Raw genomic sequence first — 23,714 nt, 5'->3', positions numbered from 1 at the left:
AAATTGATTTGGCAATCTGAAATGCTTTTGAAAAGGTTTGTTTTGATGTGGTTTGGCACAGATGGTAATACAAGGTTAGTGCGTGCCTTTGTGCCCTGTGTAAGCCATAAGGTAAACGGTAATACTCTACAGAACTGTTGGCCCTATCTTGCTTCCATAGTCTCCAGTGTCAGGCCTGTATTGAAAAGTAAGATGGATCGCCACCATTTCTTCTCCTCACAGTGCGTCTTGTAACCCTAGGTTCACCCGAGGAGGCCATTGGCGGAGAGGCGTCACGTGACCACGGGGTGCCAATGTTATTCTACAAGGGTGTCAAGACCCTGTCAGTTTCTGAAATAAATATTGGGAAACGGCGAGATGCAAAAGGCAACCTACTTCGACAGCTCCGCAATTTACAGTGGCTACCCATATCAAAGCGCAAATGGCTTCAGTTATGATGCCAATCAGGTCCAATATCCCCGGGCCTCTCATGTGGAAAGTGAGTACCATCGACCTGCCTGCTCCCTGCAGTCTCCTGACGGCTCCGTGGCTCTGCAGAAGCCGGGGGAGATGGCGGAGAGCTGCGACAGGACCACAGCCATTCAGGCGGCGCAGTCCAAGGTTCATCCCGAAAGCAATCAACCACAGGTGCCCGTGTCAGGCCCACCCCCTCCCTCACAATCCCCCGGTGCTATCAGCCAAAACACAAGCAACGGGTCCAACCAGCCCAGTGCCAAGAACGGCTCCCCGACCTCTACTACTCGCAAACAGATCTTCCCCTGGATGAAGGAATCCCGCCAGAACACGAAGCAGAAACCCACCAGTAGCTCCAGTTCAGGTACTTTCAACCTAAACACTGCTGCTGCTGACACACACATAACTAGATAGCCTCTGACCAGAAAGTGCACATACATTTGTTGAGGGAGGACATAATACAGGGGTGGCTGTAGATCTGGTATAAATTAAATAAAGTTTTCTCAAATGAAAGGTAAGGTGGGGAGAGGAGAGAGGGGGCAACCAGCAACTGGACAATGTCAGTTGTTGCTGGTATTATATTGAATTGTATGTATGTATATATTTTGTTCCCTCTGGGGGACCCTTAAGTTATTCAGGAACTACAGCCAAAAATGACCACAGAGTTTTAATGAACAGCTCTTTGATACAGTCAGAGTATGTTGTATCCTGTATCTTCTTGGAAATTCTCCAAAATTATACCCCAAACATGATATACTATAAATACACGATAAGGTTATAGACTGTAGAAGAATGATGTGCCTCAACATTGGAAGTAGAGTCCACCATTTGTTGTCCCTGAGCCCTGCAGCTGACCTGTACTTACTGTAAACATCATCCACTGATCACATAATGTTCCTGGAGAGACAACAAACAAACACGCACAACAGTTGTTTCAGTTTGTCCTGCTGTTTTGATGAGAGGAAAACTTGGTGGGTCAGAGTGGGGGGTTGTGTTCGGAGTGTTTATTTATAGAGCCAAACTAAAAATTCAGAGACGCTCATCTTCCCATGACCTTGTTATTTTGTAAATGTAGTGGGCACGATTTCAATTAAGGTACAGATAGTATTCAACAGAAAAAAATAAATTCTGTGGCTTAATTTTCATTCATGTGCTAACCATTTAGGCATTTTTTTACGCACGTAAGCAAAGCCAGATCCTGCTGTTTTGATGACAGGAAAACTTAGTGGGTCAGGTTGGGGAGTTTGGGGTCTTTATTTGTATAAACTCAACTTAGACCTCCTTTGTTGTAAATTAAATGGGTAAGTTTCATACAATACTAACATTGAAAATGTAAGGAAAGTGGCGCCTTTTAATAATTATATTTTTTTGTTTTGGGAATGTTTTCCATTAGTTTTAACAGCATGTTGACGTGTTAACATGTGGAAACAAAATGTACGCACGATTTACGCACGCATCAGGTCCTGCTGTTTGATTGGAGGAAACCTTGATGAATCACAGTTAGGAATTTGTGTTTCAGATGTTTACTTGCGTAAGGTACTTAAAAATTCAGAGACGCTCATCATCTTATGACCTTTCTATTGTGTAAATTACGTGGGTAACTTTCTAATGACGTTGTAGGTAGTTGTCTACAGTATGAGCTACAATGTTAAGAAGTATGGTGCCCTTCATTGTTATATGTTGGGAAGATGTTTTATTATCATTTTTCATCAACTGGTAAAAGTGCTACAATTTATGAAAACAATTGTAAGCACCTACACTGGTCCGATTCTGCTATTTAATTGGAGGAAACCTTGTTGGGTCAGGGAGAGGATTTGTGTATGATTATATGCCAATAAACACCCCCAATCTAAAAATGTCAGTTAATCTTACCTTCCCATGGCCTTCCCTTTTTGTAATACATGGATAGTTATCAAATGAAGTTATGTATTATTCTGCTGTAAGAGTTTAAAATGTAAAGCAGCATGTTTGGTGAGGGGGTTTCATTATTTTAACATCACATTGAGGGGCTAACGTTGATGAAAAGCCTTTTACGCACGCACGCCATGACAGATAACATTAATCCTGCACTTAACACAAATTTCCGAAATCAGTCTTAGTTAACTATCCTTTGAATATGAAGTAAAGTATCATACAATAATAATCGTTATCACAATTGATAACGATGCCCTACATACATGAGTATTCCTTATGTTAACTTCTCTTTCATCTCTATAACCTAGGTACATGTTATGTCATGCTGCATTCCTTTTGCTCCACGTTTAGACGACAGGTATAGTGAAATGTATTAAGTGTTGGCCGCATGCCACAGCGGCAAGTAGACCAACACTTTGCTATTCTGCAGCCAAGCTGCAGCTAGAAGGGGAGGCTTATCAGTGAGGGCAGTGGTTTATACACCCTAAGGAATACATAATGCTTGTGTTTGATTTACGCTTGTGCTACTTTGTGACTACGGGGGAAGAGGAGGGTCAAACTGTTTTAGAAGTCTAAGGTTACCTGATTCCATATCAAATATTTACCCACTGTTCTCCAGTTACATTTTTCTATGTAGTTAGTGTAGCGTGTACACAGACACAGTGCCCATGCACTGATTGTTAATTGTCTTATGGAGCCGTCTTGATAACCCTTGTGCTTTGCAGTGGGTTTATCAAAATGTGCGCACATGCTCACTCACACGTAAGGAGGAAGAAAAAAAAAAAGTCGATGATAACACCCCTATTTAAGTTGTGGAGCAGGGCGTATTTATCTAGTAAACCACCCCCTCCTGATGGTTGAAAGTTCTGTTATCAGCTGTGTGCGTGTTGTCAGACGATTTTACTCTCACTCTCCTGTCTCTGCCGCTCTACCCTTCTCAACCTCTCTCTCTCTCTCTCTCTCTCTCTCTCTCTCTCTCTCTCTCTCTCTCCCTCTCCCTCTGTAATGGATTACTGATTGACACCCTCCTCTCCTCCTCTCTGACAGTGGAGAGTTGCCCCGGAGACAAGAGTCCTCCAGGGTCAGCAGCTTCGAAGAGGGCCCGGACAGCTTACACCAGCGCCCAGCTAGTGGAGCTGGAGAAGGAGTTCCACTTTAACCGGTACCTTTGCAGACCCCGGAGGGTGGAGATGGCCAACTTGCTCAACCTCACTGAGAGACAGATCAAAATCTGGTTCCAGAACCGCAGAATGAAATACAAGAAGGATCAGAAAGGTGTCGGAATGATGCCTTCCCCTGGTGGGCAGTCCCCTCGGAGTCCCGTGGGTCCGGTCTCCGGTGGTGGAGGATACCTCAACTCTATGCATTCTCTAGTCAACAGTGTACCTTATGAATCCCAGTCGCCGACGTCTTACAATAAACCTCATCAAAATGCATACTCTATGGCCACGTCATACCCCCCTCCTTTGAACAGCTCCCTCAACAACTGCCCGCCCTCCCAGAAGAGGTATCCCGGGACCGACTCGGCCACGCCCGAGTATGACGCGCATCCTCTCCAAGGCAATGGCAACTACGGGACTCACATGCAGGGCAGCCCCGTTTATGTCGGCGGAGGTTACATCGACTCAATGCCCAATTCTGGGACCTCCGTTTTCGGTCTAACCCACCTCCAGCACCCGCCGTCCGCAAATATGGACTACAATGGAGCAATCACAATGGGCAACAGTCAGCATCACGGAGTGTGTGATCCGACACCGACGTACACAGACCTAACGTCGCACTACTCTCAGGGAAGAATCCAGGAAGCGCCCAAACTGACGCATCTGTAGCGGTGGCGTTGCCCGGATCACTCCGCCCATTGTCTTATCCACCTCCAGACACATTACTGCTTTGTTTCTGCGCCTCGTCACGGCTTCCACCTTCTCTCAGCCTTTGTTTATGTTCTCTATAGTTTGATGTGTGAAGTAGCGTAGGATAAATAATCACGACTTGCTTGAATTTTTCTCTATTTGCTCGTTTCATTGTCTCACAAAGACCTTTATCTGAGCTGTAGGACGTCTAGAGTGGGAGGGTGGGGGCACAGTATAAGCATAGGCCTATTTAATCTTTTTTTAACTTGTTTTAAAATCGAAACTCAAACAGGGTATTATGAACATATGTTATTCATTTTAATGTGAATTTGTCCGTCTTTTATTTATCCGCAGTTGAAGAATTGTGTTTTGCATTTTGTTGCACTTGTGAAAGGATCCTTCAAGAGCCACGAGTTGGGATTATGAGGGAAATACATTTTCAAAAACAAGGGACATGAGCTCACACGCCGCCTCCCTTGCTTGTGTTGTTCAATTGGACTTTTTAATGTTATTTATTTTGTTTGATGTTAAGTCCTTTAGTATTATTTGACACCTCTGCGATCTTTGTGAGACAAGGTTGATGGGAAATTAGCGCCTCGGCCCCTTACCAGCCCATATATGTATTCAGAAGCTCCCCAGCAGCACACCATGTTGCTATTAGGTTATGTTTCCGTTTCTTCTTCTTCAATGAGATGTTTTATTTTCTCAGCAAATGTAAAATCAATCAGTCATGCAATAAGGGTGGAAAGAAGGACACACATTAGCATTTTCTTTTCTTGAAGTAAAAAAGAAAAAAGACATCATCAGTTTTCTTTTTCGATGTCATACATTCCTCGCTGCTCCAGTTCGAAAAAATAAATAAAACAATTGAAATATAATTGCAGCAAACCTTGTAGTTTTAATCGGAAGCATTTCACGTAAATACAAGACAGTTTCCTAAATAAAAATGTCAATACTTTCCTAGTTTTACAATTATTACATTTAGTTATTGCTGTTATGAATTTCAATACGGTACATAATGGTAGAGGTGATAACAAAAAAATAAACACATTTTTAGACAATTGGCAACATAAGAGACAATATAATGGTAATAGTTTAATAAACCATTCATCATAATTGGTACTATCTATATATTTTTATAAGATGTATGCATCCAAAATAACGTGAAACCAGTGGCCACATGTAATATTCAATAACAGAAAGGGAAATGGTTGCAGATAAAGTCAAATATTGAATTAAAGCTACTTGTTTTTCTCTCCCCTCCTCTTCATTCGACGTGAAGAAAAGTCGGGTGGCCTTCTCACCTCCTCTCATCTGCGTGGGCACATCCATAATAATAAAAATGTCACACGGGCCCTTCTGGAGATTCTGCAAGAAGACAACAAGCTAAATGAGAAATCGTTTGAAAAAATAATTCCCTGATATGTTCAGTCAGTCAAATGCGGTCAGAGAGGATGGAGGATGAAGCAAAAATCGTAACGGGGCTTATTTGGGTCATTATATTACAAATTTGCAGATGCCAGCGTGAAGCCAGGTCAACATTAAAAGCCTTGGTCTCGTGGATGGTTACAGCAAAGCAAATTATAAGTGGAATGCTGAAAAATGGGTTTTAATTCCTTTCGGTATTTTTTGTTCGGATAAAGGGCCGGCATACAAATTAATATGCTTTGTTTTATCTTTTTTAAATTTTCTTTTCTTTTCATTGTCTTTTCATTGTCTGTTTTGTAAATCTGTCATTTCTTTCAGGAAAATTATTTTTCTTACCATGCTGAATGACTTTACTTCTTCTTCCGTCAAATTACAAAACCTTTTCGTACCATGTTTACTTTTTGTGCATATGCCTTTGTGTAACTGCAGTATTATTTGGTCTTACGGATTTTGCACCCAGAAATATTTTTCTGCGCTATCTGATTGATATAAGAGGGCATGGACATTAGTAACCCTGACATATGGTTAGCAGGGAAACCTAGAACAATTGAACCATGGTGTGTCCCAGTAAAAAAAAAAAAAAAACTGATGCACTGAGTATTCCTGCATCCAACACAGACACGCGCACACATGCACACGCGTGCACAGCAAGACGCTGATTTGACCCATATGCGCATGCAGGTAGCACATAAATAACGTTTTAACTAAGATACGATTTGTATATCTTTCTTTGCATTTCCATCCGTGGGAAAGTGGTCTTAAATCAATGCTGCTGTAAAGACAAGTGTGTAAAACAGACTGGGGTCCACTAAATGCCGCCACCCACTCCTTTCCTTGCACACAAAGCCTGTGCGTAATTCCAAAAAAGCCATCCATCTCTTCCCCTAGCAACTCTGTCCCACATCACACGGTCTGGTCTGCTCACAAACCTGCACGTCTACCAAAACGACAAAAATCGTTGTCTTCGTGTAAATGCGTTTACAATTCGAAGATAAAAGCCAGGTGGAGAAGCTGCTTCGCCCTACTCACCGTTGGCGCATTACCGCCTCCACAAAAAGGAAATGGTTGCATCTTGTGTCGATGGATTCTTATTTATCTTATAAAATATCCCTCCAGCGACAGCCCGGCTACAACTGCGAGCAGAAACTGGTTCTAATCTGAGTGGCCAGTGTTTCTCGCCGCTTCCTGGCTGCATTTGATCCGGGGGAGAGTTAGAAGCCTTAAATGTGTTGTGAGGGCACCGAGCTGTCAGACCTTTTGGCGAGTAAGATTGATCGCGCACAGGCTTCCAGGACTCTTTGTTTGGTATATAAGCAACAAACTGAGAGAGGCCTACCACTTCTCTTCTCCCCCTCTCTTACTCACCAAGTCATATATTTTTCAAATGAAAATAAAACATGTATTGCTTGAAAAACATCCCAAATGTGGCTTTCACAGATTATTTTGGAAGGGCAATGAAACAAAACACTGCAGGTTAGCCCCATTCAATAACAGCCATTTACATAATAACGCTGCAAATGGATTCATTGTAAATGGTCTATTCTAAACATGATGGTGTTTGCTTTATTACAATTTCATGTAGAATGGAAATACAATAAGATCTTTTTCTCAGCGTTTTAGCTACTGTCCTCCCAGTAAACCCAAGCGTTGTCGTTTTCCACTATTATCATGCACATGAAACCATCCTTAATATTAGGATACTATTTAAAATAAACGTACAATTATTTCATCCTTTGGTTATCGAACAAGGGGGCCATTACCAATCTTAAAAGAAAGATATCCTGTTTGATTAGCACAGTGTTTTTTTGTTATGCACCACCATGGGCACAACAATCGACCTATTAAATCGACCTTTTGTGGAATAAACGAAAAACATATGTGCTTTAATATATCTACAGAAGCCACATAAATAGCCCACAATAAAACAATGTTCATGACTGCGCATGCATAGACTACATGCGTGTGGATCTTTATTTTTACAAGTTTCTGGACCTGAGCTGTAAATGTTAAACAGCTGTTATGGGACGAAATGGTCTGAACGTGTCATATCCGTCAGTATTAACTTAATGGATGGGCTTTTTATTGCTACACATGTCGATGGGTGCACTGCATATTTCATTATTATGCATCTTTGAAGAATCACATCTACTCTGGAGTCCACACTCACTGAACAGACTGGATTATTGGGGGTTGTCTCTGTCGACTTCAGTCTCAATATCAGTTTTTGGCTTGTGTTATTTTTTCACCTCTGAAGCCTGACTCTTGCCTATATGAATAGCCACTGGCGTGAAATGTGTGTGTGTGTGTGTGTGTGTGTGTGTGTGTGTGTGTGTGTGTGTGTGTGTGTGTGTGTGTGTGTGTGTGTGGGTGGGGGCGTTCTCGACTGACATCCTCAAACAATACGAGAAAGAGGAGTGCACGAATCCGCGCACCCTATGCTGGTCTCCTTCCCTGTAATAGTGAGCGTCAGCCATTCTTAAAAAACACATTTTGTAGCTTAGTGGACTGGACTGGAAGGGCGAGAGGAGGATAAACTGAGCGGACAAAGATGTAAATAAAAACAGTCGTCCCCCAACTGATCGAGGCGTTCTTCATCAGCGTTTTTGGATCAATCAGGCAGACAGTGGCTCCTTTTGATTAAACCCTAAATTGTCATTGGGCAGAGGTAATCATGTGACAGGCAATTCCGTCCAATTTCAACCTTGTCTCCATGAATTCAATAGTTTAATAGTAGCTCGGTCCCCATACGGCCGTAATCAGTGATATAGAATAAAAACACCACCAGGATATTTTTTAATGACTTTTTCTTTCTCGTCCTCACTGAGCCGCAACATTTATAAAAATACGCGTGCAAACTTTCCTCGGCTCTCAGGGAGCGGAGATGAATTACGAATTCGAGCGAGAGAGCGGTTTTATCAATAGTCAGCCGTCGCTTGCTGAGTGCCTGACATCTTTCCCCCCTGTCGCTGATTCATTTCAAAGTTCATCAATCAAGAGCTCGACGCTTTCACGCCCGACACTGATTCCTCCTCCCTTTGAGCAGACCATTCCTAGCTTGAATCCGGGCAGCCATCCGCGGCACGGCCGGCCCAGACACAGCCCCGACGGATGCAGCCCGCTGCCCACCGCCTCCTTACCCCCGGAGTACCCCTGGATGCGGGAAAAGAAAGCCTCCAAGAGGAACCACCTGCCGACCTCCACCGCAACCACCATATCCAATGGACATGAGTGCTTTTCTCCAAAAGGTGGGTGATTTCAAAACACGGGCACTTTACTGCAAAAGTGATTACTATCTGTTGCTAAATTTGACATCAGTAACATACGCAGCCCCTTCCTTAAAAAAACAAATAGGGTAGATACGTTTTATTGTGATATGTTTGTGGTTATTGCTTTGCTTTGATTGTGGATGAAGCAAGAAAAAAACAAAACAGTTTGGGTAAAGTTTGGTGAGATGATTTATTCCCATAGCCGTAGCAGAGTTTTGATGTGTGACAGTAATGAAGAGTGATGGAGTGCTGTTGCCGAGGAGGGCAGCTGGAGCATTCATTAGTGTCCCACACCAGCATGGACCTCACTGCTTTTAGTCCACCGTGTTTGCGTCACGCTCATACTAGACGTTATTTTGTGTGTAAAACAATCCGATGAGTATCTCTATGCCCTAATGATTTTTGGGATAAATGGTGTACAAGCTATAAGCTTGGGTCAGTGGCTCCAGCGGCCATTTTGCTGCAGCGTGTTGTGAGCTACTCTCTGGTGGTTTGTGATAGCCATAATGTTAGATTCAGGAGCAGCGGGGTTATGTAACTGTTGTGTCCTGCGTTTTTAATCCCATGCTACCGTGATGCTTATTTTCCAGGCTCGCCTGAGATTGTGGAGAGTGGTGGGGGAGGAGGGGGCTCCCGTCGGCTGAGGACAGCGTATACCAACACACAGCTGCTGGAGCTGGAGAAGGAGTTCCACTTCAACAAGTATCTGTGCCGTCCGAGGAGAGTGGAAATAGCGGCTCTTCTGGACCTGACCGAGAGGCAGGTCAAAGTTTGGTTCCAAAACCGGCGCATGAAGCACAAGCGGCAGACCCAGAGCAAGGAGAACCACAACGGGGAAGGGAAAGGGCCGGGCGCCGAGGACGGCATCCACAGCGACGAGGACGACGAGGGCCCCCTGTACGAGCGGAGCGGGGCCCTGCTGGAGAGAGATACCTGTTCCTTTCAGAATAACTCTCTGAGCTCTACACAGCAGCTCCACAATAGCGAGTCCATGAGCTTTGCTGCTGCGCCGCTGAACAGCAATGACAAAAATCTGAAACATTTTCCCAACCCGTCACCCACTGTTCCAGGCTGCATGTCAACAATGGGCCCAGGCTCGGCATCTGGCCCGGACAATGGCGACAGTCCCCCGGCCCTGGATGTTTCTATACACGATTTTCAACCTTTCTCCTCGGATTCCTGCCTACAGCTCTCCGATGCTGCCTCGCCGAGCTTATCAGAGTCTCTGGACAGCCCCGTGGACATTTCTGCGGACAGCTTTTATTTTTTCTCGGAGTCCCTAACTACAATCGACCTGCAGCATCTGAACTATTAACTGAAATCAATCACAAAAGCTTTCTTTTTTTTCCTTGGGACAATAAATATCAGGTTGTGATGGTATTAACTCTGCTGTTATTTGTATATTCGGCACATTTATTCTAATGATATTTGACTTGACGATTAATACAAGGTAAGGCTGAAATGAAATCACTGAAATAGCTATACTCACGCGTGGCTTGTAATTTACATAACAAATTGTTCTCTTGGAATGATAATTATGAGTGTTTGTGAATAATTATACAATATTAGGCCTATGGAACCTGGTCATTTTATTTTTGTATAGCTTCCAATGTCTTGGATATTTTTGTTAGAATACAATTAACTTGTTACAATCCTTTTTTCTGGTGTTTTGAGTCGTTTCTTGTTCTATTTACAGACTTCAATTTTAGCTTGAAATATTTCTGGAGAAATTATGCAAAATAAAAGAAGTAGGGCATGAAAAGATAGAGACGTTATGCAAATTCAACAACAGGTTGGTACTGAATACAAATAGTCTTGATTGCGTTGAATTGTGAAAACACACACATGATTGAAATTTTAATGTAGAATTTAATTTCAACATGTTTTAAATAGTTACCTGAAACGTAAATTGTCTGTCTTTTTATATATAGCAGATCATTTTGGAATTTAAAACTTTGGTGAAAAAAACTTTTTTTTTTTATATAGTAAAACTACTTTTAAATGTCTGATAATTAGCCGTTTATCAACTCATACCTACTTGATGCAAAAAGTAGCATTTGTTTTGCTGAAAAATGTTCCCCAGATTTACACAGACATGTTGGCACTATATTTAAAGCTGCCTACAGAAAACCTACTGCAGATTATTTTTAGTTTAACCTTTAAACTTCATACGTTGGAGAGTAAAAGCAAACACGCCAGCGCGGATCTTAACATGACAGGGATCTTAACATTGTGTGCATGATGCAGGAGAATACCGGAGCCATGTTTGCCTTCAGGAGCTCATAAATCACTCCGTGGCATGAATGAGACGGACATTAAGGAGACCAATTGTGGCGTAATGTGCACAAATAAAACCTCACTTACATTTTCATATGGGACTCCCCCAATTCCTGTGCTAGAAAGAGACTGGGTCCCCGCATGCGTTTGGCAATAATTCATTTTTATAGCTTCTTTAAACACGGCTGTGGCTCGGGGACGGCAGCATGCAGTAGCAGGCTGCTGAGATTATGAGGCTGCGCACTTACCCCGCGTATAGCTCAAACTCAAAACAGACTACTTTTCGACTAGATGTTATTCATCAGAGACACATTTAGTGAAATTAGCTGTGGAGGGAGTATCATTAAGCAATATTTGGCTTATTTTATCAGTAGAGCTTGTGCATTTTACGGGGGATTTTTTAGAAACATTGTTGGAGCAGTTCCGTTTAAATAGGAAGTCTGGAGTTCAATATAGGGATTATGAATGGTCTTGCTCTAATGTATTGCACTTGAGTTGATTTATGGGAATCAGTTATTAGCTCGTGCACAGCTTCACTCAATAGGTTTTTCCACTTCAACAGCTTTATGTGTAAGAACAGCAAAAAACAACCACCGGTTGCGACGCCGCCTGTACGGATCGATTCAGAAACTCATACACAAACTGGGTGTTCAGCGGCGGTTTATCGAATAATCTGGAAGTCATAAGAAGCCAATCGACTGGTTTAACATAAGTCTACTGGGTAACTCGAGTATGTGTGTGTTTAAGGAGGGGGTATAGTGGTGAAAGGGGGGTGGCAGATCCTCTACACTGCACTCCAGCAACCAGTGACTAACCACGGGGCCAGCATAACCAAATCATTCCGAGACAGCGCGCCTTTTCTGCTCACATGTGTTCACACAAAGGGCCAAGAAAGCTCCGAGGCCTGGCGAAGTTTTCACAGGCAGACAAGGATCTCCTGCGCCCACTCACTACTGTTGCAGAGGCAGCTGGGAAGACAGAGAGGAGGGAGGAGGGGGGGTAGTATTGACCCCACTGCGCTTTCTTTCACTGGTGGGAAGTTTGCATCACCTTCTCACTTTCTTTAATGTTCCGTGAGTTTGAAGCAGCTGAAAACCGTTTTGTATGAATTTGAAAAGTGGGCCATTTATATTTAGGCTGCTTATATTTGATCTTGTTTACATCTAAATCCAAAAGCAGTGGTAAAATAAGTTTTTCGTTCCTTTACTTAAGTAAAAGCAGGACTACACTAACACTCCGCTACAAGGGAAAGACATTTTCAAAACTGTACTTAAGTAGAAGTAGAAGTATTGGCAGGTTATCATGAGGCAGCAGAATGCCCACTGCCAGTGTTGCCGAATCACATAGCCATACTATATTACCAAACTATTATTACTGATAATGCAGCTCCATTTTAATACTGAAGCTGGTCAGGGTGCTTCTAAATTTAATTTATTTGCAGTCCTGTTCTGTACTCAGTTCAGCCTAAATGTTCGTTTCTATCTATCTATCTATCTATCTATCTAAACACACTTGACATATTTGGGTGTTTAACCACAGACGACCATTGGGGGCGCTCATTCCTCCGTGTGATTATCTCCTCCCCCCTCCGTCCCTCCCTCCTTCTCCTTCTCCCCTCTCCGTTCTTTTCCTTCCTCAGTGAGAGGTTGTCTGCACTCTGCTATCGCTACTCTGCAGCTCTCCCACGCACGCTCCCCCCCCGTACTCTGTCTTTTTTTTCAGCGCAGCTTTTCGCCATTAATTCCAAGCAATAACGCAACAGCTTTATTTGATGAACATAACAGGATAATCTGCCCACAGTCGCACCTCGGGCTGTATGTGCGCATTAGCTCTACATCGGGCCTCACATTATCAGATCATTTGATCACTACACATTCATAATGAATACACGTGGGAGTGAAATGAGAGTAGATGGCAGACCCTATGACCCCGGGAGAGGAAAAATGAATACTAAATCATCTTAATGTTTAATGGGTTTTCTTGTCGTTACTTCACCTGTGACCTCCCAGCAAGTACTGAAAAGCAACCAAACATTTCTAATGCGACCTTGATGGGGAGCAACGTTATTAGAAAGCTCTCTTTGATTGAAATCGGGTACTTTTTGCCTGTCAGGAGAGAGAGCTTCCTGCCTCTCCCTCATTGTCACACTGTGAACATATTTGCTGAGCAAATCCCACACGGTGTTAAAGCGTGAAACACTTCGCATTGGAATGGGACACTAATGGCGCACATAGCCTGTGGCAGTGGCAGACACACACTGGGCTATCCATCCATCGAGGAGAGAATGACACCATTATACATATGACATCACGGCTGTTACGCGCGGGCGGATACAGACACGCAATGAGGGCACAAGCACAACCGCAACGCATACGCATCAACACATACACGCACATACACCTATTATCCTCTCTATTCCAAAAATACCGTACCTGAGGTCAGAGTGCTAGGTCGTCCTCGGAGAGGTTGCAGAGGGTGAAGCGTTAATCTTTCCCCGGGCGGGAGAGCGCGCGCAGCAGGGGTTAGAAGATGCCGAGTTTGCCGTTCACCGCTGTTAATGCGACCCCGGAGCTGTCCACCACCGTCTGCCTCCCAGCTCATTGTTTGCACGGCCAATACATTAGTGGCGACGCGCGTCACCTTGATCGACGAGCTCCTGGAATTTAAATAGCCACTCAAACACCAATCTGTCACCGGCTAAGGGGATAAGCACAAGTACCTCACTGGCTGACCCGGGCCCACGTGACAGCACCCGTTCATTGATATCGGCCCGTGCGCCCCCCTCCCTCCTCTGATAAGGACACAGTATAGGTAAAGGTTGGCACGGTCACTTGGGGTAAGAGGGGAGAGAGGAATAGATGAGAGGATGTCTGTAGAGCGGACGGTCCCTCGGTCCCAGTAGAACAATGCTATAATGAGCAGCTTCTTAGACTACTCGGTGATGAGCGGCGAAGGTGGCTCATGCTCTGTCAGGGCTTACCACTCGGACCACGGGATTACAACTTTTCAGTCCTGTGCAGTCACTGTCAACAATTGCGGGACTGATGATCGCTTCATGGGGAGCAAGGCTTCCCCTGACGGCATCTCTCATCAGCCGGGGTCATACCAGTCTAATGCGAGCTCTCTGGGTCTCGCCTATGGAGCCCATCCGGCCTGCAGCTCCAGCTATGGACCCCAAAGTTTCTGTGCTACGTATAATCATTACGCGCTCAACCAGGAAGTAGACTCCTCAGCGGGATTCCCCCAGTGCGGCCCACTGATGTACTCGGGTAACATTTCCTCCTCCATGGTCTCTCAGCATCGCCAAGGTTACAGTGCCGCCCCCTTGGGTCAACTGCAGTATGCCCATGCTGCCTACGGCGGCGGGCACGAGCAAGCAGCCCCTTTTCCTGGGTGCTCAAACCCGCTGTCACCACTGCACGCAGCTCACCTCGACGCTTGTTGTTCACCTTTGTCTGAGGGCGCATCTTCTGCACAGACTTTCGACTGGATGAAAGTCAAGAGAAACCCTCCAAAAACAGGTGCGTGCCAATGTGCCAGTGGCAAAAATGTATATGTCTAAACCATTGGCTTACAAGTGATCCAAGCTCTTTAAATGTAAGTGATGTCAGACAATGTTGGTAGATATTTTTGTGTGGGACACACTGGAAAATAAGCACATTTAAAGCCACGTTGTGGAGTTAAAATTGTATACTTTATTGACATTTGGTGATTGCCTTGTTTATAGTTATGCTATATAGGAAAAGACAGAAAGCTGGAAATAACTTGTATTGTACAATGCAGTTTCACAGATGCTGTATTTTAGTGGTATGTCCGTTAGACCATGTATGTGCACATTACAGCATATTTCAGACACAAACAGTTAATAGTCTAATAACTCATAAGTGCTGTGAGCAGACAACATGGTAACTTTTTTTCTCCAAGTTCACGGGGATTTGTTTCTCTGTCTGCAGGCAGGTCTGGGGAGTACGGTTATGGGGGTCAGCCGAACACGGTCCGAACCAACTTCACCACCAAGCAGCTGACGGAGCTGGAAAAGGAGTTCCACTTCAACAAGTACCTGACCCGTGCGCGGCGCGTTGAGATCGCAGCCGCGCTGCAGCTGAATGAGACTCAGGTGAAAATCTGGTTCCAGAACCGCAGGATGAAGCAGAAGAAGAGAGAGAAAGAAGGGCTGCTGCCGGCCAAAGCTCCGTCCTCAGACCCGGGAGAAAGCAGTCAAGAGAAAATGGATGATGGAGCATCAGAGAAGTCTATCTCACCCCCCTCTACTCCGTCTCCCACATCCTCCACGGTGTCTGATCCTTACTCCTCCAACTAAGAACCAACTGCCCCTTATTCGGGCCACATGGCGGCCTGTATATACCAAAGCTCATCGCCATATCAAAGACAGAGTGTTGATGGATGACAAATGTGTACATTTAGGAAGGATTAATGCACTATGTGAAACTTTGGACAATAATATGGACCATTTCTGAGTTATAGATTTGTTTTATATTGTGTATTGTTTTCGGAAGAACGATGACATTGCTGTCCAAACAAATAGGGCGATGGTTGAAAATGTGTCCACTTTCTTTTGAAATTTGACGTTAAATACGCGTTCCACCACGACTATGATGGTGCAAAAGATATCCAGCTCCTTCCTTACACCTGCTCCTGACCAGTGCGGCTGGATGTGCCAATGTAAAGTCACAAAGCTGCCCACACAAACAAATACCTCAAATGTGCCAAAGTTGTGGGTGATTGAAGTGGATGTGGTCAAGGAGGCATAACACAATCAAATAGATGACCTCGTTTATTAATCGTTACAGAGTGCATTGTCATAATACCTCCTTAATCACTGTCACCTCTGTGTTTAAGGCCTGTGTGTTTGTGTGCCACGACTGTTTGAATGTATATTTTGTGAGAATCGCATGATGCGTAATGCTTTCATGTATTATTAGCGGGGCGCTGAGTTTTATCAGTTGGGGAACTGGTCATGTAAGGCCATGTATGTTCCAGGCTTTTATCTGTTGTCTATTTAATCCAGTGGAGCACTATACAATATGTTGTGTCCAGAGAGACGTTTACGGGTCAATCATGTGTATTAAAGTGCGTTTACCTCTAAAAAAAACTATTCATCTGTGTCATTGCTAAGGGGAGAGACAGTTAGAGAGGCTTTTTTTGAGTATTTCAAAGCAAGTATTCCATCTAAATCCGCCAATCAGACATTTATTCTAGCTCCACAGACAAAAAAAAGGAATCACTGTCCATTTTCCCTTCGTTTTAGAAGCTGCATGCGTCTCTTTTACGCACCACAGATTCTCTCAATGTATGCGGCCGTGCGCGCTCCCGTCCCCGGGGTAAAGAGTTATTGGCATAATAAAGGCATGTTTATCCACGGAGGAGATGAGAGCGCGGATGTCAGCGTCATTTGTGATGACAACCTTATCGAGCTGTTGGCTTATTGAGGGGACAAAAAATAAACTCTATCGATTAAAACATCGAGGTTAGGCTATCGACAAGGATGGGGCCCCACTGGCCCTGTCAGCGTTAACTCCTCAGTTCGCCAAGTCACAAGGAGGTGTCATCTTCCCTACCGGATGACAAGATGAACAGTGAAAACTTGCAGCACCTGCATGTCGCACAGTGAGCTACACATATTTGCTTTTACAAGTATTTCAGGTTCTATATTTACACCTGATTTGTTAATCTGCTCTTTAAAGATATATGCATTTTGAATGAATAATGGTCATATTGACTCACATTAAAAGTTGAATAACTTTTATTAATATTCATTGATATAAATCAAACACGTACGTCTAAACTGCATTTCAGAACATTTAGTTTAATTTTAGTTTTACTGGCATTTTTTAGAAGATAGTCTGCATCCGCTGTCCAGTTTCCTGATTCTTTTTGTAAAAGAAACGCCCAAAGAGCCATGATTAATGACAAATGTTCACCTGCATGGGATCTACCTGCAGAGGCTGCTCTTTTGGAGCTGCGGATACCTGCTAAGGCTGCAGCACAGGCTGCACAGTCTAATTCAGCAACAGCAAACATAGTAAGTTATGTAGCCAACCCTTTTTTAATTATCTCACATTGTTTTATATTTATATATATATATTGTTAATGCGTTGTATCAGGTGTTTTTCCGACATTCAGGACAAGGCTTGCTTTGTATGGAACACGTGAAAATGTTAGTTTGGTGACTTCAGACCCCCTTATTTTGTTTAGAGGAGTTGTTTCGGTACAAATAGTAAGGTACAGACGTGTTGCTCAAGGGGCCTGTTTGTTTTTCTCAGGTCAATCTGGATGAGACTGACGTGAAACATTATCTCTTTTATATCCGGGGAAAAAAAGATAAAAAGGAAGTATGCACTATGCAAACACTATTATTTGAACAAGAGGTCTGCATTTTAATCTAATGTTAATGCAATATACATTTCTAAATGTTTACTTTTTTAAATATGATATAAAGAATACTTGTACATTTTTTAAAGCAAATGGGACAGAATTGTGTTGCTGCGCCCTATTTTATATATCATTTAGATTTTTTTTGTTAAATCATTTAACATATTTTAAAATTATAGGGATATTGAGAAGTTTCGAATGATAGGCGGATGAGAGCACATGGATTCGATTTACAAAGCTTGTAAATCATTTATTTCATTTCGAAATGTTATTGTCACATATTTAAACAAAGGAATACACATTTCAATGCTAATATAGACTGATTTAAAAGTCTGTCAATTGTTAAAATGTTAACTTATTACGGCCAGAACTCCGTAAATGTTCTTGACAAATGATTACTTATCAAAACTCATCCAAAAATGTTGGAAATACCAAGATTTTAAAAATATTAGGGAAATGTTTATTTCCACTTTATCTACATATTGATGTATGCCAACGACTTTATTTAGGACCCTCGAGAATTATGCTTTTTACATTTTTCCTTTTAATCAGCAGCCACATTTATATCACATTTACACAGTGATTCCTATAAATCTAAACATCTGGTGTTCTATCTTGCTTGCAATTACAAATCCCCCTTTGTGCAACAGGGACTGACAACATTTTGGCACATAGTTACTCATTTGGACACAGATTCTAATTTCTGATTTATTCTGTGTGTACGTGTTTGTGTGTGTGCAAACCTGACAACTTAAACTTCAACAAAATAAAAGTTGAAGTAGAGAGTAACATGATAAAGAAAGTTGATTTATTCTTGCATATTTTAAATGGTCATTATCAATTTTATGTGGATTTTAGGATACAAATAAATGGTGAAATGAATGCATGTGTTCCTGGAGACACACCAAAATCTCCTCAAAGACCCTTGGGTGTTCCCGGTTCTCCCTCCATGATCCTGTGCGCTATGCAGGAGCCACACAGAGTAGATTAAAAACGCAGCTGACCCTCAAAAGAAACCACGGGGTCAATCCTCGGTCACAGTTTGAGTTTGTTGTCGCAGCACCACCCACACCTAAACAACAGTTAACAGACCACACTGGGCAAACAAGCACCTCAACAACGCAGTCACAGTCCAGCTCCGACGGCCTGTTTTACCAAAACACCATCAGACTCGATGCTAAATGCAAGAAATGACCTCAGAAAAGAAGATCTATCCGGACGTTTTACTGGTCCGACAGCCAGAATCTCGCCCCGCGCGGCTGATGGTACCCATTAGAGCCCTCGGATAAACACAGGGGCCGTGACAGATGTTTGACGAAAATCATTAAGGTTTTGTCAAGGAGGAATCGACGTTTAACACTTTGGATTTAAGGAAAAGACGCAGAAACTACTTGGATATTTAATTTGCGCGTCCTTGATTTGACCCAAAATATACTTGCGCCTTGTGCCAACCAGGCATTTGTGGCATGGAAATTATTTGGATATAATATATGAAAAAAAAATCTTACTTTTTGATTTTGGTAAAATAAGTAAGCCCTTATAATAATAGCAGCGGAAAGAAAGTGCTGTCCATTTGACATTGCGTTAAACAGCATCTCTTCTAATCTAAATATGAATTAGCATATTTCCCTAAAGATCTCGGGAAATACACAACTATTCTGAACCTTTGTAATACAATTTACCAATGATGTTAAAATATTTAAACCAATTGAAGATTTCATCTCAAACATAAATGTATGTATGTTTTATATACAACAAATATAATTTCGGATAACCCAACAAGAGAAAAAGTCACCACAAAGCCTAATATAGAAACATTGTTTCTATATTAGGAAAAACTTTACAGTCTGTGCCCATTCTTAGATATATTTAAGCAAATGCGACCTGAAATAGATATTTAAAGGAGTTGTTTTCATTTTAGCAAGAATTACAGTAATTACGAGGAAATGCAATTCCCCAATATTTAGAAATAAATTGATCTCCGATTTCTATGATAACAATTTTGATGGGCTTCTAATTTACCACTAAATGATGTGTCATCAAAATAATCTCTTAATCGTGATTTGTCAATATTTTGGAGAAGGTCGGGAAGCATTTCACCTCAAGCCTTTGTGCTCAGAACCTGCTGTGAAGAAGACGCTTTTCAAAGGGTGCTGCAAATTGGTTGAAGTTTCCTGTCTGCGACTGAATGACAAACATTTTATTTCATGTGTTCGTTAAGACTGAATTGAAGCAGTAAAAGACCAAAAAGCTTGTAATTAGTTTCGTTATCTCCAGAAGTATCGGTGGACACAAAAAGACAATTTGTGAGACACGTAAAGGAAGCAGAGTTGACAACAATACTTACAGTCGGCCACCTGACAGTGCAGGTATTCATCGCAAATACACACTTTCACACACAGAGTCACAAGATATTTGAGGTCGTTCATATAAGTGCAAACACAGTTGCTCAAGGATGCTAAGGTCAGGGATGAGTTTGCACGTGCATACACGGGGTCTAGCGTGCACACACACGTACACACACGCAAACACACACATACACATACACACACAAAGAGAAAGAGGAAATACATTAAAAAAGGATTTCACCCCTGGATTGTCAAACTATTTCTGCCTAACCTTGTTGATTACATTTTCTTATTTTTCTCAGACGCTAAATTTTGTGTTTGTGTGCGTGTGTGATTATGTGTGTAAAAGACAGAAAAAATCCCCATAAAGTTCATGGAGAATTCGCAAGATAGAAAAAAAATAATAGGATTTAGTCTCAAACTGAAACACATTTACAGGCAAAGGGAAATTCAGAAGACCTTGTCATTTTACCACCTATGGTAAATATCAATTTGACATTGCCATCAAACCTTTTGAGGTCCAGCCTCATTTTTCTATTGTAATGTAGAAAATAGGTGTCCTTGAGCATTATGAAAATGAAGGTACAGCGATATAAACAAAAATAATTAGTGTGTTCTTGAGGCCTCTGATCAGATTGTGCTTCTACACGTAGATTTTAGTTGTGGTTTGTTTATAGTCAGCTATGGTACTCTGCCCTCGACACACACACACACACACACACACACACACACACACACACACACACACACACACACACACACACACACACACACACACACACACACACACACACACACACACACACACACACACACACACACACACACACACACACACACAGCTGGGCATGGTAAAAACCAAAACAAGAAAGTGAGACAGACACTCTCCTAGTCTATGTCACACAACAGCGGATAGAAAGTGCTGGAAGCCCAGAGAGACAGACAGAAGTCACTCATCAGGGTAGTCGGGGTATTGGCACATCTGCACTCATTGACCACTCCCCTGTTGTGATTGGCAGCCAAAATGAATTCCTCCATCGACAGATGTGCGTCTCCAGGTTCCGATAAAGGGACAGAGCCGATAGAGGGATTGACAGTATGATGGAGGAAGAGAAGACGGGGAAAGAGAGGAGAGATGTGGTCAGTTTTCTGTGTATATATGTGATGAAACAGTGACTGAAACAGTAGAGCTTTGTTGAGGTGTTTAGAGTGAGGAAAGGCAGAGAATTGAGGTGGTAGGTTAGAGGTTGACTGTAGCGCTGCACGTCCACAGCAGAACTCACCTCAAAGACTTGTCCACAGTTTTCTGTAAGCTCCTTTTGTCTGTTGAAGCAGTCCTACTTGGCCAAATGGAGTGACTCAAAGTGAACAGAGGAGAGAGCACAGCCAAGATGCTTTAGCAGGTCTGAGGCCCCGATGAGGAGAGAGGACTGGCAGGAGGGCAGTGGTCTGGAGACAGAGGTCCATCCATCACACATGTCCTAACCTCAGCTTGACCCCAGTATGGCAGCCAATGAGGCGCCCTCAGTCTCCAAAGAAAGCCCCCCACCACACACACACATAGACAACCATACACACTTACCTACTCACACACTCTCACACACACACACAGAAGAGATCGGGTGACGCTGAGTGGAGTCTGGATGCTTTTTGTGCTTGCGATTGTCGCTTCCCAGAATCCTTTGTTTCTTACGTGACTAATGTGAGTATCAACACCTGACAGACAGGCTGTTCATCCCATGTTTCTCTTTCTCTCTCTCATTTCAGCGTGCACACACACACACACGCACGCACGCACGCACGCACGCACACACACACACACACACACACACACACACACACACACACACACACACACACACACACACACACACACACACACACACACACACACACACACACACACACACACACACACACACACACACACACACACACACACACACACACATATCCTGGCTGAAAAGATGCGTAGGTCCGCATAGCTATGCAGACAGACCTGGATTGGAGACACTACATATATTTGTGACTTCTGCAAAATACAGTCAAAATAGCTCCAATTCAATATTGTAATTGTTCAAAAGAGAAATACTATTCTGTTTGACCTGTGTTTTATCTACATGTGGGCTCTTTCAAGGCTATTTTCAAGGCATAACGTTGATTGAAATCTTCGGTTTTCTAAGAATTTGCCTATTGTATCTCAAACTTAATTACATTGTATTACTAATGACTCAACATTTAAACAAGTAATTAGTTGCATTGCTTGGTAGCATTACTTTTATAATGCAGCACAGCTCCATCAAAGCTGTCTTTTAACAACTCAAATTCCTCGACACCCACACGTCACATTTTTGTATTTAACAAGTCTACAATTAGAAAACAGCTTAGTTTAGCTTAGCCCCAGTGACTGAGCACATGCAGCAATCCAGAGAAGTTTTCTCAACTGAAGGCTCAATGGAAAGAACGCTAAACTATCGAAAGTTGGCGAGCAGCTAAGAAGACACAACTAAATTAAATAGAACTAAATAGAGGATAGCTTTTGAGTTGACAGGAGCCACATTTAGGTACATTCTGCACCAAGCTAACCCAACCAGCAGAAATTTTAGCAAACTCCTGGTAAAAAAGCAACTAGTCCACCTCCAAATTGTCAAAGTAACTGAGCAATACTGGGATTGGTAACTGTTATATAATTAGTTAATTTATAACTACGTTGTAATTCAATTAGTGTAATGCTGCCCAACACTGATCTACAGTATGTGATGTTAACCACCCAGGTGACCCATTTGTCACAGTGCATGTAAATCTAGAACACAAATAATAAAGGCACAAATTTAATTACTAAGTATAATGATAACAGACTTAGCCCTCTTTGGCAAATAATAGAAAACATTGTGCATATATCTTCCCCGGAGATGATACAGTTCTGTGTTCAGTACTGCAGTGTGCCTTAAAGATCATGACTCTAGAAAGTAACTTGTCAGGCAAAGACGAGAAAACACCAGTCTACTGTATATATACTGTGGTTTTTCATACACAGTTGTGTCTTTTGCTTGTTATTGAGCCAAAGATGTGAGATTAACACACAAAGCTCAAACATAACCCCAAACCCTAAAACTGCATAGCCTGCAACACACCCGACAGCCTTTCCTGAGTGGTTGTCAATGAGCAAGTACAGCCCGAGCCAAGCCTTTGATATCAAGGACCTGAGCCTTTGCCTTTGGTATCATGATTAACTAGACAGGTGAAGCAACACGTGTTAAAATGGCCTCAAGGAGATAGTTGCTAAAATATGACAGAAAGAAACACACAACCACTACTGTCACACAAACACACAGAGCTCCGGGGCAGAAGAAAGGTTTCAACACCTCAGATTAAACATCTCCATGTCAGGGAGAATTTGGAGAGAGTGTGAGCGTTGGACTCTGCTCGGAGCGACGTGCAGCAATGTCGGGATGTTTGAGCTCACCTGATACCCTTTTACTTGTGAGCTACCTGTCAGTCCGCCCCATAGGAAGAGCAATGGTGCTCACGTGTGTTGTGACAGAAAACCATAGAAACACAATCTGGGAGGGATTAGGGAGCAATTTGTGCGTTAACTGACACAAAATGGAGCACTCAACCTCTTTGATGATTGCTGTCAGGAGTTAGCAGACCAGGTAACATCAAGAAATTTAGATTATTTTCAGAAAAATTTGACACAGTTGTTGCACTTGACAAGATTTCTCCTTCTGCCAGTAGTTTGACTGACGTGTTAGAGCATTTCTTATTTTATTAGCACTGATTGA

The 23,714-nt window shown here is 42.7% G+C and overlaps 3 protein-coding genes across 8 annotated transcripts; all 3 read left to right on the top strand.

Moving 5' to 3' along the window:
* Positions 1 to 357: 357 nt before the first annotated feature.
* hoxa3a (homeobox A3a) lies at positions 358 to 4,196 on the top strand. 6 transcript variants are annotated; one of them, XM_076112956.1, is made up of 3 exons: positions 358 to 817; positions 2,920 to 2,928; positions 3,415 to 4,196. In XM_076112956.1, the coding sequence occupies exons 1-3, from the start codon at positions 358 to 360 to the stop codon at positions 4,194 to 4,196; spliced, it is 1,251 nt and encodes a 416-aa protein (XP_075969071.1). The 6 variants fall into 6 exon arrangements, with proteins under 6 accessions (XP_075969071.1, XP_075969072.1, XP_075969074.1 ...); XM_076112957.1 differs by lacking the exon at positions 2,920 to 2,928 and adding an exon at positions 2,765 to 2,770; XM_076112959.1 differs by lacking the exon at positions 2,920 to 2,928 and having other exon boundaries at positions 358 to 811.
* Positions 4,197 to 8,526: 4,330 nt separating this feature from the next.
* On the top strand, positions 8,527 to 10,226 carry LOC142931351 (homeobox protein Hox-A2a). Its single transcript, XM_076075241.1, has 2 exons — positions 8,527 to 8,890; positions 9,502 to 10,226. Exons 1-2 carry the CDS (start codon positions 8,527 to 8,529, stop codon positions 10,224 to 10,226), a joined length of 1,089 nt encoding a protein of 362 aa, XP_075931356.1.
* Positions 10,227 to 14,096: 3,870 nt separating this feature from the next.
* Positions 14,097 to 15,509, top strand: hoxa1a (homeobox A1a). Its single transcript, XM_076075269.1, has 2 exons — positions 14,097 to 14,709; positions 15,142 to 15,509. The coding sequence occupies exons 1-2, from the start codon at positions 14,103 to 14,105 to the stop codon at positions 15,507 to 15,509; spliced, it is 975 nt and encodes a 324-aa protein (XP_075931384.1). The 5' UTR covers positions 14,097 to 14,102.
* The last annotated feature ends 8,205 nt before the right edge of the window (positions 15,510 to 23,714 follow it).

Source organism: Anarhichas minor, unplaced genomic scaffold (genome assembly GCF_050575085.1).
Source record: "Anarhichas minor isolate MPS153535 unplaced genomic scaffold, ASM5057508v1 ptg000051l, whole genome shotgun sequence".
Lineage (NCBI taxonomy): Eukaryota > Metazoa > Chordata > Actinopteri > Perciformes > Anarhichadidae > Anarhichas > Anarhichas minor.
The sequence above is the reverse complement of the archived record's forward strand: the minus strand, read 5'-3'. Positions and strand labels throughout refer to the sequence as shown.

Excerpts from the sequence above, each read along its gene's own strand:
- LOC142931351 (XM_076075241.1), top strand. The coding sequence starts at position 8,527 with ATGAATTACGAATTCGAGCGAGAGAGCGGTTTTATCAATAGTCAGCCG. Across the intron at positions 8,891-9,501 it reads TGAGTGCTTTTCTCCAAAAG|GCTCGCCTGAGATTGTGGAG; the intron begins GTGGGTGATTTC and ends CTTATTTTCCAG.
- hoxa1a (XM_076075269.1), top strand. The coding sequence starts at position 14,103 with ATGAGCAGCTTCTTAGACTACTCGGTGATGAGCGGCGAAGGTGGCTCA. Across the intron at positions 14,710-15,141 it reads GAGAAACCCTCCAAAAACAG|GCAGGTCTGGGGAGTACGGT; the intron begins GTGCGTGCCAAT and ends CTCTGTCTGCAG.
- hoxa3a (XM_076112955.1), top strand. The coding sequence starts at position 358 with ATGCAAAAGGCAACCTACTTCGACAGCTCCGCAATTTACAGTGGCTAC. Across the intron at positions 838-3,419 it reads GTACTTTCAACCTAAACACT|AGTTGCCCCGGAGACAAGAG; the intron begins GCTGCTGCTGAC and ends CTGACAGTGGAG.